The sequence below is a fragment of the Palaemon carinicauda genome, chromosome 6 (genome assembly GCF_036898095.1).
Source record: "Palaemon carinicauda isolate YSFRI2023 chromosome 6, ASM3689809v2, whole genome shotgun sequence".
NCBI lineage: Eukaryota > Metazoa > Arthropoda > Malacostraca > Decapoda > Palaemonidae > Palaemon > Palaemon carinicauda.
Window position 1 is genome coordinate 20,907,344 of NC_090730.1, and position 20,029 is coordinate 20,927,372.

Below are 20,029 nucleotides of genomic sequence, written 5' to 3' on the forward strand. Positions count from 1 at the left end.
AAAATCTTACTGGTCTATGGGGCTGTGTTCATGGTTGCCAACGACGGGGAAGATTGGAACGTCCGGGAAATAAGCTTCGAGCAATTCATACGTCTCTTTAATGATTCTCTTGTTCCAATCCCTTGTTGCTGACCACATATTATGCGGAACCACATCGCCTGTCCATAGGACATAGCTTATATCCTGCAAGGACATATTGATAAATCAGTTGGCAGCAGGATCAGAAAGGCTTGTTTAACCGATGCTGTATACAATAAAGAAACAATATTACTAAAATTACTGCCAGATCTTTCTTATACAGCATGTATAACGTTTACAATGCTTCCAAAAGGCTAAAAATTACTGCCAGATCGTTGCTCATACAGCATCTAATAATACAATAACGATACAACAACGAAACAAATAAAGCGTTGAATATATACGCGGTGACTATATCTGATATCTTAACGAACAATCAATTTTCCTTTACTTAATTAAAGCTTATCCTAGCTTTTCTATTTATCCTTTTACATGTGTGAAGTTTCATAATGAACGAGGGAAGTAAAGACTGGCACCTAGACCACCTGTTAAAGTAAACAGATTACACCTCTTAATTACCGGATGTTCCGTTCTGATGTTTGCCAGCATATCCTCAAGCATCCAGCGGGGAGAGCCGCAGTAACGATAGTCACCCCAGAACCAAGCCTCTGCCTCAGGCGTTGCCGGTACTCCTGCGAGGAGAAAAATGGAAGAACTAAGAAAGTACAAAAAGCAAGAACTTAAAAAAGAAATAAAAAGTAGAGTGGCAAATGAAATTAAAAGGAAAATAGAAGAAAAGAAAGCAGAGATGACCAAACTGAGGTTTGTGAATAGTAATGGTAGAAGAGATTACATAGAATTTAATACCAATGAGGTCCTAATAGTTATGAAAACAAAGTTAGATATGCTAGAATTAAAAGAAAATTATAGAAACAAGAATAATAATGACAGGCTTTGTGTGTTGTGTAGGGAGGCAGATGATACTACTGAGCATATTTTTAACTGTAATGAGTTAAGGAAGTTTAGAAAAGATAACATAGAAATAGGGAATTTAGAAACCCCAGCTAAAGAGGTTGCCCGGTGTATTGGAAAGGTCCTAGAAGAAGTTAAAAGTAAAAATAGGCAAGCTGTGCTGTCTGTGTAGAAGATAACTAATGATAATGAATTTTCTCCAGATTGCAGCGCTTTACACCTACAACCCTTCATCTAGTAGTGTGCCCACAATCACAGTGTTGTGGAGAGAGCAACGTGGAACCTGGAACCTGGAAAGAATTGGCGGTGAGAGCCTTTGCAGTTCAAACTTCGAGGTAAAGGTATACAGCATACATTTCTTTTTGGTCACGCTCAGCTCTCCCCGTCCTTCGTGTTGGGGGAAGGAGGGAGTAGTCATACACTGGTGAGAGTCGGGTGCGTCACGTGCGTGTGTGTGCATATCTAAGTATTTAGTCATCACTTTGACGGGTCGTTTACTCTAGTATCTTCCCTATATAATAAAGAGCAAGTGTCTATATATATATATATATATATATATATATATATATATATATATATATATATATATGTGTGTGTGTATATCAGCTCTCCCTGTCCCTTGGGAATGGGGGAGAGGATGTATTCATACCCTGGTGAGAGTGGGGTGCGTATGCATGTGTGCATATCTAAACATATAGCCATTATTTTTGACGGGTCGCATATACTAATATCTATCTATCTATCTATATAACTATATATATAAATGTATATATAGAAATATATTATATTATATATATATATATATATATATACATATACATATATAGAGATGTATATATATATATATTTATATATATATATATATATATAAGTATACATATATAATATGTATATATATATATATATATATATATGTATATATATATATATATATATATATATATATATATATGTATATGATTGAAATTTCAAATTTGCCAAAACGAAAACAATAGCTATTGCAATTATTTTGCAAATGTCCAATGTTTTTAACAATAAAAGAATACCCGGAATATTCATATTATATACCGCATGCTATTGAAGATCGAGAATATACAAAAGTGTCTTTCTCACCTGATTCTTCCCTGCAACAGAGCAACTTCTCGGCGCAGTCTGCGTTGGAGCCGGGCAAGTACAGCGGGTCCATGTGCATGTCTGAGATCTGCAACACCTTCATCGTCGGTTCTCCAGGCTGGTGACCGAGTGAAAATAGGATTTATCTACAAAACGTTAAGATAAGGATATTTTGCGAGAGGTATTGTATTGGTTCATTATTTATGGGTATTTTTTTTTTAACTAGTGTATGCCTATACCGAATATAGAACACACCAAATTCAAACCATTGTTCTCTAGTCTTAGATAGTGTCATAACCTCTGTACCATGGGTTTCCACTGTCTTGGATTAGAGTTCTCTTGCTTAAGGATACACTCGGGCACACTATTCTATATTATTTCTCTTCCTCTTGCTTTTTTTTTTTTTTGGTAGTTTATATATGAAATATCTATTGTAATGATGTTACTGTTCTTAAAATATTTTATATTTCCTTGTTTCCCTTCCTCACTGGGTTATTTTCCTTGTTGGAGCCCCTGGGCTTATAGCATCCTGCTTTTCCAACTAGGGTTGTAGCTTGGCAAGTAATAATAATAATAACATCTTTATTTTCTGTTAGAGCCCTTGGACTTATAGCATCTTACTTTTCCAAAATAAGATTAATAATCTATAAAACGTGGGAGGATAAAGATATATTTTCAAGAGGCATTATTTTGGTTTATTATCTGTATATATTTTTTCAACTTGTGTGTAGGCCTATACCGAATATAATAGTATATCTTTTTTCGCACGTTAGAGCTCTTAGGCTTATAACATCCTACTTTTCCAAAATAAGATTAATAATCTATGAAACGTAGGAAGATAATCATATTTGGCGAAAGATATTATATGGTTTTAATATATATATATATATATATATATATATATATATATATATATATATATATATATATATATATATATATAACTTATATACTTAATATAATTGTCATCTTTTTTCCGTGATGGAACCCTTGGGCTTATAACATCCTACTTTTCCATCGATGGTATTAGCTTTGCTAATAATAATAATAATAATAATAATAATAATAATAATAATAATAATAATAACTTGTTTCACACACTAGCTGAATCATTGCTAAATGAAATAACTTTCCCATAATATAATTTAAAAAAAGTTAATAGGAAATGTAATATGATCTTCACTTGTTTACCGTACATCAGGCAAGACGATGGGCACAACAGGAGGTTTTTCTCCATGGATTTCGATAGACCATTCCCTATCGGGTTGGGTGGTGTTGCACCCGTAGGCATTCAGCGCCATTCCACAAACATCGGAGGGTATGACGTCATCGTTGGTGAACATGTAGTAAACCATTGGCTGCAAGTAAACGTTAGAGGTTGTTGTTGTTTCTGACGTCACAGGGGAAAAGGGAGTGTTCGGTATGTAACAGGAATGTTTAAACGAAGACAGCAAAGAAGTGTCAGTACGAAAGATGTTCATTATATTCATGTGCTCTTAGGAGAGATGGTCGTTATATCCATGTGCTATTAGAAAAGAAGTTCGTTATATCCATGTGCTATCAGAAGAGATGATCATTATATCCATGTGCTATTAGAAGAGATGTTAGTTATATCCATGTGCTATAAGAAATGATCATTAAATCCATGTGCTATAAGAAGAGATGTTCATTATATCCATGTGCTATTAGAAAAGATGTTAATTATATTCATGCGCTATAAGAAAAGACGTTCATTACTTCCACTATAAGGGAAGATATATACTAGGTTTTAACGTTAGAATTGGATAATGAAAGAAGCAATATTGTCTGAACTATGTTACACTGGTTACTAGTAGGAAAAAATACAACCAGGTGTGTTTAGATCAAGAGACTTAAAAGTTATAGCTTATTTTAACATGTTAAGTAAAAAAAGAAAAAAAAAAACTGTAGACTTCTTTACACCCCTGGATCAATTAATTTTCTGATTTAACGGAATTAAATATTTTTTTATGAACTAAATCTAGTATTTGGATAATATATACGTATGTAAATGAAAATAAATCAACACGAAAAGAAATGAATACTCTGAAATTTAAATTACTTCCTAATGTTTAGTATATGATACATTCTTTTGTGAATTATAGTGAAAAAAAGGAAGAATGAGGCTTATTCAGGAAAAACCTGACTAGAAATTTTTCAACGCAATTTATTGATTATCATAATCATTACAGTAGACTTATCAATCCCTACTAGAATACTGCCAACCACTTACACCAAAGAGGCTGATGTATCCATCACAGGTGCTTTGACTAAACTGGATGATATTCAGGCATATGAGAGTAGCTTCCTCAATTAACTGGTCATATGATAGGCCTAAATCGATCTCTGCTTTCAGGCCTCCTATGACAACTTCACATCCCAAGCACAGCGCTGGGGCTGGAAGAGAGAAATTGTAAATGCTTTCACTCTATGTAGAATAGATGGTTATAAGAAACATTCTTATCGATCGAGGCGTTCACAATACTAACGGTCTCTAGGGTTTGAGCGGGAAAATCAAAATCGTAAGATAAAGCGTTTGAAAATTGGCAATATTCAAACACTCATATCTCGACGATTTATGAACGAATTTTTGGAAAGTTTTGGAATCTATTTATATCCAATTGCCCTTTTTTTATCCTCGTATAGATGCTTTGCAATGGAGGCAAACAGTGCCATGATGTTATAAATGAAAATTAATTATATGCTTAAAAAATGAACCTCTTAAGATGAACATAAATAGATGCCTCTTTCTAAACGTCATTGGGCAAAATTACAAGTTCAAGCATTAGAATACTAAATATTAAAAAACAAAGCTATGGAAAAACATTGGAAGAAAGCCTAAAATCATTAGAACAACAAAGTATTGATAAAACAAAATGTAAATAAATCAAAGCATAAAAAAAAACATTTCAAACTATCTAACAAGACAAATAGACAGAATTGAATTATTTTGAAAATCAGCAAGACACAAAAGCAGTTTAAAGTTTCACAAAAGCAGTTTTTAAAAGCTTATGTTAAGACTGGTTCTTGGTTCCTAGTTGCTCACTCCGCAAAAGAGGTTTTCGTTCACTCGATTGCATTATAGATAGGTGCAAAGCTTCTTAGCTTATTCTTCTTATTACAATCAAGCTTCTTTTACCTGTACCATAATTAAACTAATAATGATATTCTTTTATATTTACTTTTATCCCACTCTACCTTGAAATCAGATAGGATAATACCTTGCTATCCACAAATTTTGGCAACCTATTGTGGTCAGTTTGGGTATCTTAAATTCTTCTTTCCTGTGCATTGCCTTACTTATAAATGCCACCAGATCCCTGCTAGGATTTTACAACATGCCTACACTTATATCTAGTTTCATTAACTGTCCTAATTTTGGGCATGAAATTGAATGTTCAATAGTATCTTCTTAATCTTTGCAAAGGTCACACAAATCATCTGTATATTTTCCCCTGATATTTCCTTTTGAATTGAGAATATTTAATCTTGCCTCAACACAAGCATAAAGATTGACGTAACAATCAGTGGTCAGGGGCTTTACAACGGCTCCACTGGCCAGGCAGAAGAAAAAACAAACCTCGTAGATCTCCAAGAGGCGGAAGAGGATCCTCGGGTCCCGTCACTGGATTGTGGAGGCGTTTTCGAATATGGTCGTTTTCAGACGAGGAGTCGAAGAATGACGCCCACAGAGGTGATACTGATGCAGCACAGCACGCCCAACACATAAGAATAATGCCTGCCACGTATCGTCCTGTATCGTGCCAAAAGATGCTTTGTTAATTATGCTGGTTATTTTCTTTTTTCTTCTTTTATTTTTTTTTTTTTTACTTTTGCACATCAGATATAATCTACACGTGAAAATTTGCCGTAAAAAAACGGTAGAAATCCAGGAATAGATGTTGCAGGGCATTTGCCGTTTTAAAAACGGATATATTGACGTAAAGGAGTGCTATTGTGGTCACCAACCCTTAAAAGATAATGACAAGGTATGCTAGAAATTACGGTCGCCTGTATTTCAGTGAAATACAGCTGAGAACAGTATATTTTTACAGAGAATTTCCGATTGAAATTGCGGGTTTTTTAACAGTGTACATGAAATTCATACGTAGCTCTGTATAATAACGCGATTTTTTCATTGATTTTTTCAAAACAATTTTGCTTGAAATCTTTTAAATTTATACGTTAAATTTTAGAATAGAACAACGCTCATTTTACCCGAGAACCTTCGAAACTCATTCAGTTAAAGAAAAAATCCAGAATTACCCTACAGCAATGCCTTCGATTTATTGTCTTCTCATGATTTCTAGGATTTATTGAACATTGTATCTTATGCATATTTTATGCCAAAACAGGCCAGTAGGTTACCAGGGATTCTGCCCTATATAATAGAGAGCAAGTGTCTGAATATATATATATATATATATATATATACATATATATATATATATATATATATATATATATTTATACATATATATATATATGTATGTATGTATGTATATATATATATATATATATATATATATATATATATATATATATATATACTGTCATGTAAACGGGGGTGAGAGGGAGTATTCATATCTTGGTGAAATTTACTGTACTTGGTCATCTTTCATTGTAAAATTACACGGCAGGTGTTCACAAAAACCAAAATAGACAAGGAAAGATAAAGAAAGATGAATAAGTGCAATCGGAAACAATAGTCTCACTCTCCCAAAATTGCCTAGCCAGCGAGCTGTAGTTAGGAAAGGGAAGGGGGGGGGAGAGGTTTGAATCTATGTGTGCGTGTGTGCATATGTATTTAGATATTTAGACGTAATTTTTAACAGCTCGGGTACACTAGCGCTTAGGAGAACTTTAGGTTAGCTGGCCACGGCTATTGCACGGCTATGATTATTAACACTAATATGGCTATTGCAAGAAAACAACACATTGCTGCTTAACTAATCAAAACTATAATCAAACAATCTGGTAATCAATCAATTAAAACTATAATGGAAAGCTTATACAAAACCTTTCATCGTGAGTGATATGAGATGAGCTCTTTGTCTGACCTATTAGATGAACAAGAATGTCTATATATCAGTTAGGAGTGTGGGAAACAGCCATCAGGAAGAATAGCATTCAAAGATTACCCTTATCAAAGAGAAGTTAGATTAAGAAAAAGAATGTTACCATGGTCACACGTTCTTATTTTGACTATTTCTTTTTATTTCCTGAGATAATTCCCTAGGAAACTTGAAAGAAATCTTGTATTTATCCAAGGAAAACACATATTATTATTGTGTACTTTTTAAATATTATTCAATATCTGTATCTAAAATCACACACTAGGTTCATGTTATAGCATCCATCCATGTATAATAAAAAGAGCAATTGTCCATTATATACATATATATATATATATATATATATATATATATATATATATATATATATACATATATATATATATATATATATATATAGGCTATATAATCAGGCTATTGTTTTATATATATATATATATATATGTGTGTGTGTGTGTGTGTGCGTGTGTGTGTGTCTGTATGTTTATATATATATATATATATATATATACATATATATATATATATATATGTGTGTGTGTGTGTGTGAGTGTATGTGTTATCGATTTTGCTCCCTCGGGTAATAGGGAGGAGGAGTAGTCACACCCTGGTGAGAATGAATACACATGGAAAGAGACAGATAGTTGGAAGGGTTGAATATCTGCGTGTGTGTGCATATCTATCTAAATATTTCCATCTTTTTGACGGGTCGTGTACACAAGTTCTGTATAATAAATTAAGAAGGAAAATATGCTTGACTCTCATCTGAGAAATCTGCATTTGTTCTAACGAAGAGTTTTCCCTCCACGTGAGAAACGATGTTGCTTTAGATTCTTAGAATGTTGGTTATGACTATCAGTTCTTGGAAATGTTTCCACAGTTGAGGTGACTTTGATACACATTTTTCATACAATAAGTTCCAATGACATTTCTAAAGCTAAAAGGAAAGACAAGTGTGCGATGTTTGAAAACTTTAGAAAAATATAATTTGAAATCATGTTTATTTTTTTTTCCAACAAAACAAATAAAAAAAATTCTCTTATACTACTTTTTTTTTTAATACGTGTTCAAGCGTATGATGTTTGAAAACTTTAGAAAATATAATTTGAAATCATGTTTATTTTTTTTCCAACAAAACATAAAAAAATTTTCTCTTATACTACTTTTTTTTTTATACGTGTTTAAGAACACACTATATTCCCCTCTATTTGTCATGAGTTATTCTTTTAGATATATATTAAATTTTTGCTTAACCTATTTTCAACTGTTTTGGCGTTGTTTAGCACAGATAAATTGTTACTAAGCACAGAGAAAAAATGCCATATGAATTCAAAGAGAATTATAGTAAACATTTCTTCGAGATAAGATTTTAAAGAGATAGAGAACCATCGTGAGACTTATATTTGTTGGTCGGTCACTGCAATTTCTGACTTTTTGTTGATTATACTTTTATTAATAAACTCTCCATGAGATTTAAGTTTTCAACTCTTATTTCGGTGGATTTTTTTTAAATAATAATAATAATAATAATAATAATAATAATAATAATAATAATAATAATAATAATCTATCTACCAAGGCACTTGCCCCAGTTTTGGGGAGTATCCGACATCAAAAGAAGAAAAAAAGGAGACCTTTTTTCCTCTTTGCTCCTCCCAGCCTGATGAGGGATTCAGCCGAACGTCTTTAGTCTGTTGAATATCTAGCAAGATTCGAGTGATTTCTCAAAAATTAATTACGGTGACCCTTGCGCATTTCGATTCTTATTGCGATTTGTTGTGTAATAAATTTATCTTCTATTATATTTAATCCTTCGCCTTGATACAGGGTCTTAAAATCGAATAAATCTACTTTTTGTTTCATTCAAACCTTCGCCTTGATACGGCGTCCCAGAATCGAGGCCTGGGATTTGGGGAAACTGGCAAAAAAAAAAAAAGAAAAAAAAAAAAAACATCAACCTTGAATAAATTAGAGTTTTGTTTCAGATGCCACAATGAAATCGCAATTAATGGATCTCTTACTAATGGTAGGAAACATTGGTCTTTCGCTAAAATATCTGGTAAAAGATAAAAACTAATCAACTGAGAAAGATTGTAAAGCTGATACCGAAAGCTTGAAGAATGAAACGTTACATGAAAAAAAAAATGCCCGGCACACGTAAGATGATATCGCCCCTATATAATAAAGAGTAAGTTTCTGGCTGTTTTAATAATTATATATATATATATATATATATATATATATATATATATATATATATATATATACTATATGTATACACATATATATACATATATGTATATATATATATATATATATATATCTCTATATGTGTGTGTTTATATGATATATGTGTATATATACAGTATATATATATATATATATATATATATATATATATATATATATATATATATACATATATATATATATATATATATACATATATGTATATATATATATATATATATGTATACACACACACACACACACACACACATATATATATATATATATATATATATATATATATATCCGGTTGCGCTCAGCGGCATTATCAGAAGTATTATTATTAGGTCTCTCCCTATCCCTCCGGTAAGAAGGAAAAGGAGTAATCATACCCTGGTGAAAGGCGTTGTAGTTAGGAAGGGTAGGGATGTAAAGGGTTTAATCTATGTGCGTGTGGATGCATATCTATCTAAATATTTAGCTGTTATCTTTTTTGGGTCGTGTACACTAGTTCAGGAATACGGAACGGCAAGCTATTCGCCCCTAGCGTTGTTATGTCTGTGAAAGATACAGTGTAATTCTTGCTTTTATATACCAGAAAAAACGGACAAAATCAGTCTATACAGGGGAACTTGAGTGTATGATGTAATGGAAAGACCATAGGTTAGAATACTGTAACCGATATGAGACTTAACGTGACCTGTTTCTAACTTTCACATCTCACTGTGACCCATCCTTTTCTATAGTCAATTCTTTTTAGTGGGGCAGATTTGGGCCCACTCACAGGGGTACCCTTTTCGCTCGCAAAAGTTTCCTGATCGCTGATTGGTTGGGCAAGATAATTCTAACCAATCAGATAGCAGGAAACTTTTCCGAGCTAAAAGGTCACCGCTGCGAGTCGGTGCAAATGCGCCTCATTAAAAAAGATTGAGTATAGTTGTGTAGTCTTGATCATCAATGTTGATATAGTCAGGGCCGATATGAGACTTGACGTACATGTTACAAGACACAAATTTTATTACAAGGGTCATTGTGGCCTGATTGGTAACGTCTCTGCCTGGTGTTTGCCAGTCGGTGGTTCGAGTCCCGCTCAGTCTCGTTAGTGCCATTAGTGTCTGCAACCTTACCATCCTTGTGAGCGAAGGTTTGGGGGTTTGGGGGAGCCTATAGGTTGAGTAATTAGCAGCCATTGCCTGGCCCTCCCTGGTAATAGCTTGGGTGGAGAGGGGGCTTGGGCGCTGATCATATGATATATGGTCAGTCTTTAGGGCATTGTCCTGCTTGATAGGGCAATGTCACTGTCCCTTGCCTCTGCCATTCATGAGCGGCCTTTAAACCTTTAAAAGAGTTAGATTTACAAATACAACCGCATACAATAAACAAATGAAAACTGATCGTTAAGTTGAAAGGAAATCAATCAATCGAAATTCAAGAACATGTGAGAAATAATCAGTCCAAATATTACGATAACAAAGCTAATATGTAAAGATATATGAGTTATCATAGATAAGTTGCCCACTTCACATCAATTTTATGGGTTCAAAAGCGACATCTTTATAATATATTAATGAATAGCTCAATAAGCGAATGAAAAAAAAAAAATGTCATAAAATACCTGAAGGGTATGTCTTATATTCTTAGAGGTGATCCTTATCATCATCTCCTCCTACGTCTGTTGACGCAAAGGGCCTCGGTTAGATTTCGCCAGTCGTCTCTATCTTGAGCTTTTAATTCAACACTTTTCCATTCATCATCTTTTACTTCGCGCTTCATAGTCCTCAGCCAGGTAGGCCTGGGTCTTCCGACTCTTCTAGTGCCTTGTGGAGCCCAGCTGAACGTTTGGTGAACCAATCTCTCTTAGAGGTACACATAGAAAATTTAATACCATCTTATTGGGTTTTCTGATCATTTTTAACGTAGCGAATATAAATAAAAAAAGTTGCATACTCTTATCTGATAACAGATAATAACTAAACGTTATCATCTGTAAACAGTGAGTAGGGTGAGGTAGGGTTATTATTATTATTATTATTATTATTATTATTATTAAAGGACAATCCTTACTACTAGAATAAAAATATTTCTCAAAAATAAGGCTTTAGACTTATTGGACACACACAATCCTGAAAATAAAGTTTAAGGTATGGCCTTTGTAAAAAAAAAAAAAAAAAAAAAAAAAAAAAAAAAAAAAAAAAAAAAAAAAAAAAAAAAACGTAATTTGAATCGGAAATTCTCCGTAAAATGTACTGTTATGAGCCGTATTTCAGTAAGATACAGGTGACCGTAATTTCATCATACTTTATTATCTTTTACGGGTTGGTGACCGTAATATGACTCCTTTATGTCAATATATCCGTTTTTTAAAACGGTATAAATCCTGGAATAAAAGTTGCCAGACATTTACCGTTTTTTAATGCAAATTTTTAACAGTATATGGTATGATCCTGAGAAACTCAAAGTGATATAAAAGTTGTTTTTTTCCGGAAAAAGAAAAAAAATACTTTTATATGGGGCTTCCTTACAAGGGAGAAGAGCTGAATATTGCGCTAAATATTAATCATAAACACTTCTTATCAATAACACATCTTATTTAATACTTATTGTCACTATATATATTTATATATACATACATACATACATATATATATATATATATATATATAGATATATATATATATCTATATATATATATATATATATATATATATATATATATATATTTATATATATATATATTGTCCATGAATTGTTTCACACACACAAAAAAATATTTGAAATTACTCGTAACTTTAACCTAAAAGAAAAAAATGCCTGCGGTTTTCTACACTTTTTTTTTTTTTTGAATCTTATGCGATCCTAAAAAATCGTTTTAATACTAGATTTAACTTTTTTTCCATCTTTGAATAAACGAATATACTAAACTATGTGTTATATCTAAAGAAAACAATTATACTAACTCCTACTGTCGTTTAAAGACTAGCAAAGTCTGTCTGGGAACTATACCACCTGCCTGTCGTAAACATATAACGTCAAATCATGTACTGCTTCTCTTTTCTTTTTTATAAAACCAGATTTCTTTGGTTGAAATACTGAGATTACCAAACGTTCTTTGCTCAAAGGATTAACTACTGCACTGTAATTATTCAATGGCTCTTTCCTCTAGGTAAGGGTAGAAGAGACTCTTTTGCTATAGTAAGCAGTTCTTCCAGGAGAACCACACTAAATCAAACCATTGTTCTCCAGTCCTGGGTAGTACCATATCCTCTGTACCATGGCCTTCCACTGTCTTGGATTAGAGTTCTCTTGCTTGAGGGTACACTCTGGCACACTGTTCTATATTATTTCTTTTCATCTTGTTTTTTGAAGTTTTTATAGTTTATATGTGAATTAATTTTATTACTGTTTTATTTAATTGTTAATTCATTCTCTTATAGTTTATTTATTTCCTTATTTCCTTTCCTCACTGAGCTATTTTCCCTGTTGGAGCCCTTGGGCTTATAGCTTCCTGATTTTCCAACTAGGGTTGTAGCTTGGCAAGTAATAATAATAATACTATTAAATATAGAAAACAAGTATACGATTTGTTTGAAAGCGTTAGGCACGTCCTTTGTTATCTGACCGTTAGATCTTGGAAATCCCTTACTATTACCAACTCCTCCCTAAGTGTTCCCATCCCTCATACAGTTTTCCTTTAGATGATTTTACAATTCAAGTTGGTAAAGGAAATATGGTTCAGTATTAAAGCCTGCTATAGGCCTAATCTAGGATTATATGCACCTAATTCCTATAAGGGGACTTAATGAAAATGTCTACCAAATTTCGAAAAATTCTGACGTTTTATTTTGGGTACACTGTTAAAAAAACTAATTTTAATCGGAAATTCCCCGTAAGATATACTGTTCTCATCCGTATTTCAGTAAAATACGGGAAACCGTAACTTTACCCTAATTTGTTATAATATTTTACGGGTTGGCGACCGTAATGCCACTCCTTTACGTCAGTATATCCGTTGTTAAAACTGTAAAAATCCTGGTATAAATGTTGCTAGATTTTTACCGTTTTTAATAAAAAAAAAAAAATTTAACAGTGTATATCATGATAGCACATAAAACTAACATAAACAGGGATTCTGAGTTCTCAACCACGTATAACCCTCTTATTGTAGATGACCTTGTAGGAGGCCCGTTCTCTACTGGGTGCTGTTTTCCCTCTTTTCTACGAAAATACATGCCATCGCACGTTGATTTAAACAGCCAGAAATCCGTGAGTTATAATAACAATACTAATCAATATTCCAGTCACGTCAGTCCATTGTTTGTTATCTGTATTATCATGTTGTTGGTGTACGAAGCCGTATCCTTCCCCGAGCTATAAGAAGTAGAGGACATGCGTCAACATTCTCATTCCTCTCCCACAAGCGACCTACAGGGCCAGGACACCTAGACACAAACAGGCAGCGGACTGAAAGGCTTCATACCATCTAGTTTATTGAAACTTCCATAAACTAACAGGAGAGTTAGACAACTTCTTCAACGTTCAGGATACTGTTGGGTAATAGAAGTGTTTCTCTAAAAACATACGCGAGCAGAAACCAAACAGGTAATAAAATGAAGATTTACTTAGTGTTACTGTTGGCGCTGTCATTCACTTATGTCGTGCAATGTGGACGTTTGAATTCCCATTCACCCCGGAAGGAACTCTTAAGGAATAAGCCTGGAGACAGTACTGCACGCATTGTCATTTCTAGACTTCGACGTTGCCCTCACAAATGTGAAATCAGGCTGCAAGACGGCCGATGTGTTAAAGACTGGGTTTGTATGAGCCGCGAATCCATGTGGGACGTCTGATACAGAGGATGAGTGATCTGCCTTCCTCGAGATCATCTGGTTACGAGTGATGCTTCATTTGCAACTTGTGAATAAGAACAAAAATCAAAAAGATGTTAAATTTTGTTTGAGCTGAGATTAAAGTAATTCTGTAAACATGACCTTTGATTTGAATCCTTATAATTACATGGCTTTTGAGGTGATTATTATCAAACTTTCTTTTAGTCTTTCTCTCTGTCTCACTTATCCATCCTCAACACTTTAAAGATAAAATCCTTATATACGAATAAATGAAGGATTCGTGAAACTATTTGTACTTATCAAAAAAAAAAAATATATATATAATTATTACAGAATGTGGCAATTCATCACTTTTTATAGTATGTCTGTTTTGATGTTGTTACTGTTTTTGAAATATTTTGACTGTTCATTATTTCTCTGGTCATTTATTTATTTCCTTATTCCCTTTCCTCACTGAGCTATTTTTCCCTGTTGGAGCCCTTGAGCTTATAGCATCTTGCATAATAATAATAATAATAATAATAATAATAAAGATACCAGACATCACAATAAATTACTCACCTGCAACATAAAATAATCAGTAGCCGAGATGGGCCTTTTGGAACTTTTGTTCAGAATTAACAATTATGTTGTTTCAAACTTCAATGTCCTACCTTAGAAACTATTAAATTATATTTAGGTCAACAGTCCTAGGGAAGTTTCCGATAGCCATCATGATGTGTACTATTCGTGCAACTGGGAAGGATATAACTCTTCCGAATATATTGGGTATTATTATTATTATTATTATTATTATTATTATTACCTGCTAAGCTACAACCCTAGTTGGAAAAGCAGGATGCTATAAGCCCGGGGGCTCCAACAGGGAAAAGAGCACAGTCAAGAAAGGAAACAGGAAAAATAAAATATTATAAGAACAGTAACAACATTAAAATAATTATTTCCTATATAAACTATAAACACTTTAACAAAACAAGTGGAAGAGAAATAAGATAGAATAGTGTGCCCGAGTGTACCCTCAAGCAAAAGAACTCTATCCCAAGACAGTGAAAGACCATAGTACAGAGGCTATTTCACTACCCAAAACTAGAGAACAATGGTTTGATTTTGGAGTTTTCTTCTCCTAGAAGAGCTGCTTGCCATATCTAAAGAGTCTCTTCTACCCTTACCAAGAGGAAAGTAGCCCCTGAACAATTACAGTGCACTAGTTAACACCTTGAGCGAGAGATTCCGAATGCACACACAGACTGGGTCAATCAAAAATCATATTGTAGATGCCCATTGTGAAGCTAGGTCGACAAGGTACAGGTAACTTTTATATACAAGTCATTCAGTCGGATATTTTAGAATGACTGAAGCCATTTTTTATAAAAGATATGAAGCTTCCTTTAGATTCGAAAGGACAAAGCTGTGATAGTCTTCTAAAAAAATTTAAACATTTACTTTTGTGCTTTTTTACACAATTGTATGTTTGACTAATATGCATATTATCAATAATTTATTGCTGATTTTATATGTATATTGAATGATTCATTTTAACAATGAATCTGTATCATCATGTGATATTAAGGTTTTATGCATGTTCACAAAATTTCTTGTATTTTGTTAAAAATCAACTTGTATGGATAGGCAATTAACATTTTCATTCTAGACTTATGGTAACAACATTTCACTTGCTGACTTTATTGGTATTTTATTTTAACAATTGTAACATTTACGAATAGTCCTATTATTATTTATATAAATGTAACACTTCGACGAAATATTATTTGAAGTTTTAGTTTATCATGATTATGGACGGAGTACAGTCCGAAAGCTCGCTGTAACGAATAGAAAAATTAGAAAAAAAAGTATCTCAAGACGGCTATCTCTTATTATCTTAAGAACTTTGAGCCTAGAATTCAAGAGTACCTACAGGAAACTGGAAAGGACCAAAGGGAAAATAATCTAAGTACGTAGTCAACTGTCGATCAACGAAACCTGCAAGATGAATAAACTGCTGCCCACCTACACTAATACACACACACACACACACACACACACATATATATATATATATATATATATATATATATATATATATATATATATATATATATATATATATATATATATATATCTTTTTAGAGAAAATGGCATTTTACTTATAGTGATCTCATTTTGTTTACCAAAGGCTCTCCATCCCATACTTACGTTTCTTTTAACCTCGGTTTCATATCCTGGGGAAACCTTTACTGAATATAAATTTACGTACTTAGGACAGATAGTATATATATATATATATATATATATATATATATATATATATATATATAAATATATATATATATATATATATATATATATATATATATTTGTGTGTATATATGTATGAATACATATATACATGTATGTATATATATATATATATATATATATATATATATATATATATATATATATATATATATATATATATATATTACGCATACACATATACACACTTATAGACACACACACACAAAACACTTGAAATTACTCGCAACTTTAACCTAAATTAAAAAAAAACTGCCTGCGCTTTTCTACACTTTTTTTTTTCAATCTTATGCAATCCTCAAAAATCGTTTTGATACTAGATTTAACTTTTTTCCATCTTTGAATAAACGAATATACTGAAATATGTGTTATATCTAAAGAAATCAATTAGACTAACTCCTACTGTCGTTTAAAGACTAGCAAAGTCTGTCTGGGAACTATACCACCTGCCTGTCGTAAACTGTTTATCTTTTTCTTTTATAAAACCAGATTTCTTTGGTTGAAATACTGAGATTACCAAACAATTCTTCTTTTCTCAAAGGGTTAACTACTGCACCGTAATTATTCAATGGCTACTTTCCTCTTGGTAAGGGTAGAAGAGACTCTTCTGCTATAGTAAGCAGTTCTTCTACGAAAAGGACACTCCAAAATCAAACTATTGTTCTCTAGTCTTGGGTAGTGCCATAGCCTCTGAATCATGGCCTTCCACTGTCTTGGATTAGAGTTCTCTTGCTTGAGGGTGCACTAGGGCATAATATTCTATCTTATTTATTTTTATCTTGTTTTTTTGAAGTTTTTATTGTTTATATGTGAATTTATTTTATTACTATTTCATTTAATTGTTAATTAATTCTCTTATAGTTTATCTATTTCCTCAAGTACTTTTCTCACTGGGCTGTTTTCCTTGTTGGGGCCATTTGGCTTATAGCTTCCAGGTTTTTCTAACTAGGGTTGTAGCTTGGCAAGTAATAATAATGATATTAAATATAGAAAACAAGTATACGATTTGTTTGAAAACGCTAAGTACGTCCTTTGTTATCTCACTGTTTACGTCAGAACTTGGAAATCCCTCACTAATACCAACTCATCACTAAGTGTTCCCATCCCTCATAGAGTTTTCCTTTTATGATTCTACAATTCAAGAACTCGATCAGTTGGTAAAGGAAATGCATTTCAGTATCAAGGCCTGCTATAGACCTAATCTGGGATTATATGCATCTAGTTGCAATAAAGGATCTTAAAGAAAATGTCCACCAAATTTCGAAAAATTCTGTCGTCTTATTTTGGGTATATCATGATAACACATAAAACTAACATAAACAGGGATTCTGAGTTCTCAACCACGTATAACCCGCTTATTGTAGATGACCTTGTCGAAGGCCCGTTCTCTACTGGGTGCTGTTTTCCCTCTTTTGTACGAAAATACATGCCATCGCACGTTGATTTAAACAGCCAGAAATCCGTGGGTTATAATAAAATTACTACGACCGTCTAATCAATATTCCAGTCACGTCAGTCCATTATTTGTTATCTGTATTATCATGTTGTTGATGGTGTACGAAGCCGTATCCTTGCCTGAGCGATAAGAAGCAGAGGACACGCGTCAACATTCTCATTCCTCTCCCACAAGCGACCTACAGGGCCAGGACACCTAGACACCAACAGGCAGCGGACTGAAAGGCTTCATACCATCTAGTTTATTGAAACTTCCATAAACTAACAGGAGAGTTAGACAAATTCTTCAACGTTCAGGATACTGTTGGGTAATAGAAGTGTTTCTCTAAAAACATACGCGAGCAGAAACCAAACAGGTAATAAAATGAAGATTTACTTAGTGTTACTGTTTGCGCTGTCATTCACTTATGTCGTGCAATGTGGACGTTTGATTCCCCCTTCACCCCGGAAGGAACACTTAAGGAAGAGGCCTGAAGACAGTAAGGAACGCATTGTCATTTCTCAACTTCGACGTTGCCCTCACAAATGTGAAATCAGGCTGCAAGACGGCCGATGTGTTAAAGACTGGGTTTGTATGAGCCGCGAATTCATGTGGGACGTCTGATACAGAGGATGAGTGATCTGCCTTCCTCGAGATCATCTGGTTACGAGTGATGCTTCATTTGCAACTTGTGAATAAGAACAAAAATTAAAAAGATGTTAAATTTTGTTTGAGTTGAGATTAAAGTAATTCTGTAAACATGATCTTTGATTTGAATCCTTATAATTACATGGCTTTTGAGGTGATTATTATCAAACATTCTTTTAGTCTTTCTCTCTGTCTCACTTATCCATCCCCAACACTTTAAAGATAAAATGTTCTAGTTGTACTTATCAAAAAATTATGGCAATTCATCACTTTTTATATTATATATATGAAATATCTGTTTTGTTTTTGTTACTGTTTTTAAAATATTTTGATTATTTATTATTTCTCTGATCGTTTATTTATTTCCTTAATTTCTTTATTCACTGGGCTATTTTTCCCCGTTGGAGCCCTTGGGCTTATAAAATCTTGTTTTTCCAACTAGGGTTGTAACTTAGCAAATAATAATAATAATAATAATAATAATAATAATAATAATAATAATAATAATAATAATAATAATAATAAAGATACCAGACATCACAATAAATTACTCACCTGCAACATAAAATAATCAGTAGCCGAGATGGGCCTTTGGAACTTTTGTTCAGAATTAGCAATTATGTTGTTTCAAACTTCAATGTCCTACCTTAGAAACTATTAAATTATATTTAGGTCAACAGTCCTAGGGAAGTTTCCGATAGCCATCATGATGTGTACTATTCGTGCAACTGGGAAGGATATAACTCTTCCGAATATATTGGGTATTATTATTATTATTATTATTATTATTATTACTATTATTATTATTATTACCTGCTAAGCTACAACCCTAGTTGGAAAAGCAGGATGCTATAAGCCCGGGGGCTCCAACAGGGAAAAGAGCACAGTCAAGAAAGGAAACAGGAAAAATAAAATATTATAAGAACAGTAACAACATTAAAATAATTATTTCCTATATAAACTATAAACGCTTTAACAAAACAAGTGGAAGAGAAACAAGATAGAATAGTGTGCCCGAGTGTACCCTCAAGCAAAAGAACTCTAACCCAAGACAGTGAAAGACCATGGTACAGAGGCTATGGCACTACCTAAGACTAGAGAACAATGGTTTGATTTTGGAGTCCTTCTCCTAAAAGAACTGCTTACCATAGCTAAAGAGTCTCTTCTACCCTTACCAAGAGGAAAGTGGCCCCTGAACAATTACAGTGCAGTAGTTAACATATTGAGCGAGAGATTCCGAATGCACACACAGACTGGGTCAATCAAAAATCATTTTGTAGATGCCCATGGTGAAGCTAGGTCGACAAGGTACAGGTAACTTTTATATACAAGTCATTCAATCGGATATTTTCGAATGACTGAAGCTATTTTTATGAAAG

At 33.0% G+C, this 20,029-nt stretch overlaps 1 protein-coding gene across 1 annotated transcript in view; it reads right to left on the reverse strand.

The window, feature by feature from the left end:
* LOC137642048 (sphingomyelin phosphodiesterase-like) overlaps positions 1-7,200 on the reverse strand; it is a 12,925-nt gene extending 5,725 nt beyond the window's left edge. The window contains exons 1-7 of the mRNA XM_068374610.1: positions 7,142-7,200; positions 5,702-5,875; positions 4,355-4,518; positions 3,300-3,461; positions 2,104-2,221; positions 598-710; positions 11-183 (exon numbers count right to left, since the gene is read on the reverse strand). Coding sequence (XP_068230711.1) covers positions 11-183; positions 598-710; positions 2,104-2,221; positions 3,300-3,461; positions 4,355-4,518; positions 5,702-5,875; positions 7,142-7,148 — 911 coding nt within the window. The 5' untranslated portion in view covers positions 7,149-7,200. The remainder of the gene's footprint in view (positions 1-10; positions 184-597; positions 711-2,103; positions 2,222-3,299; positions 3,462-4,354; positions 4,519-5,701; positions 5,876-7,141) is intronic.
* Between the last annotated feature and the right edge of the window lie 12,829 nt (positions 7,201-20,029).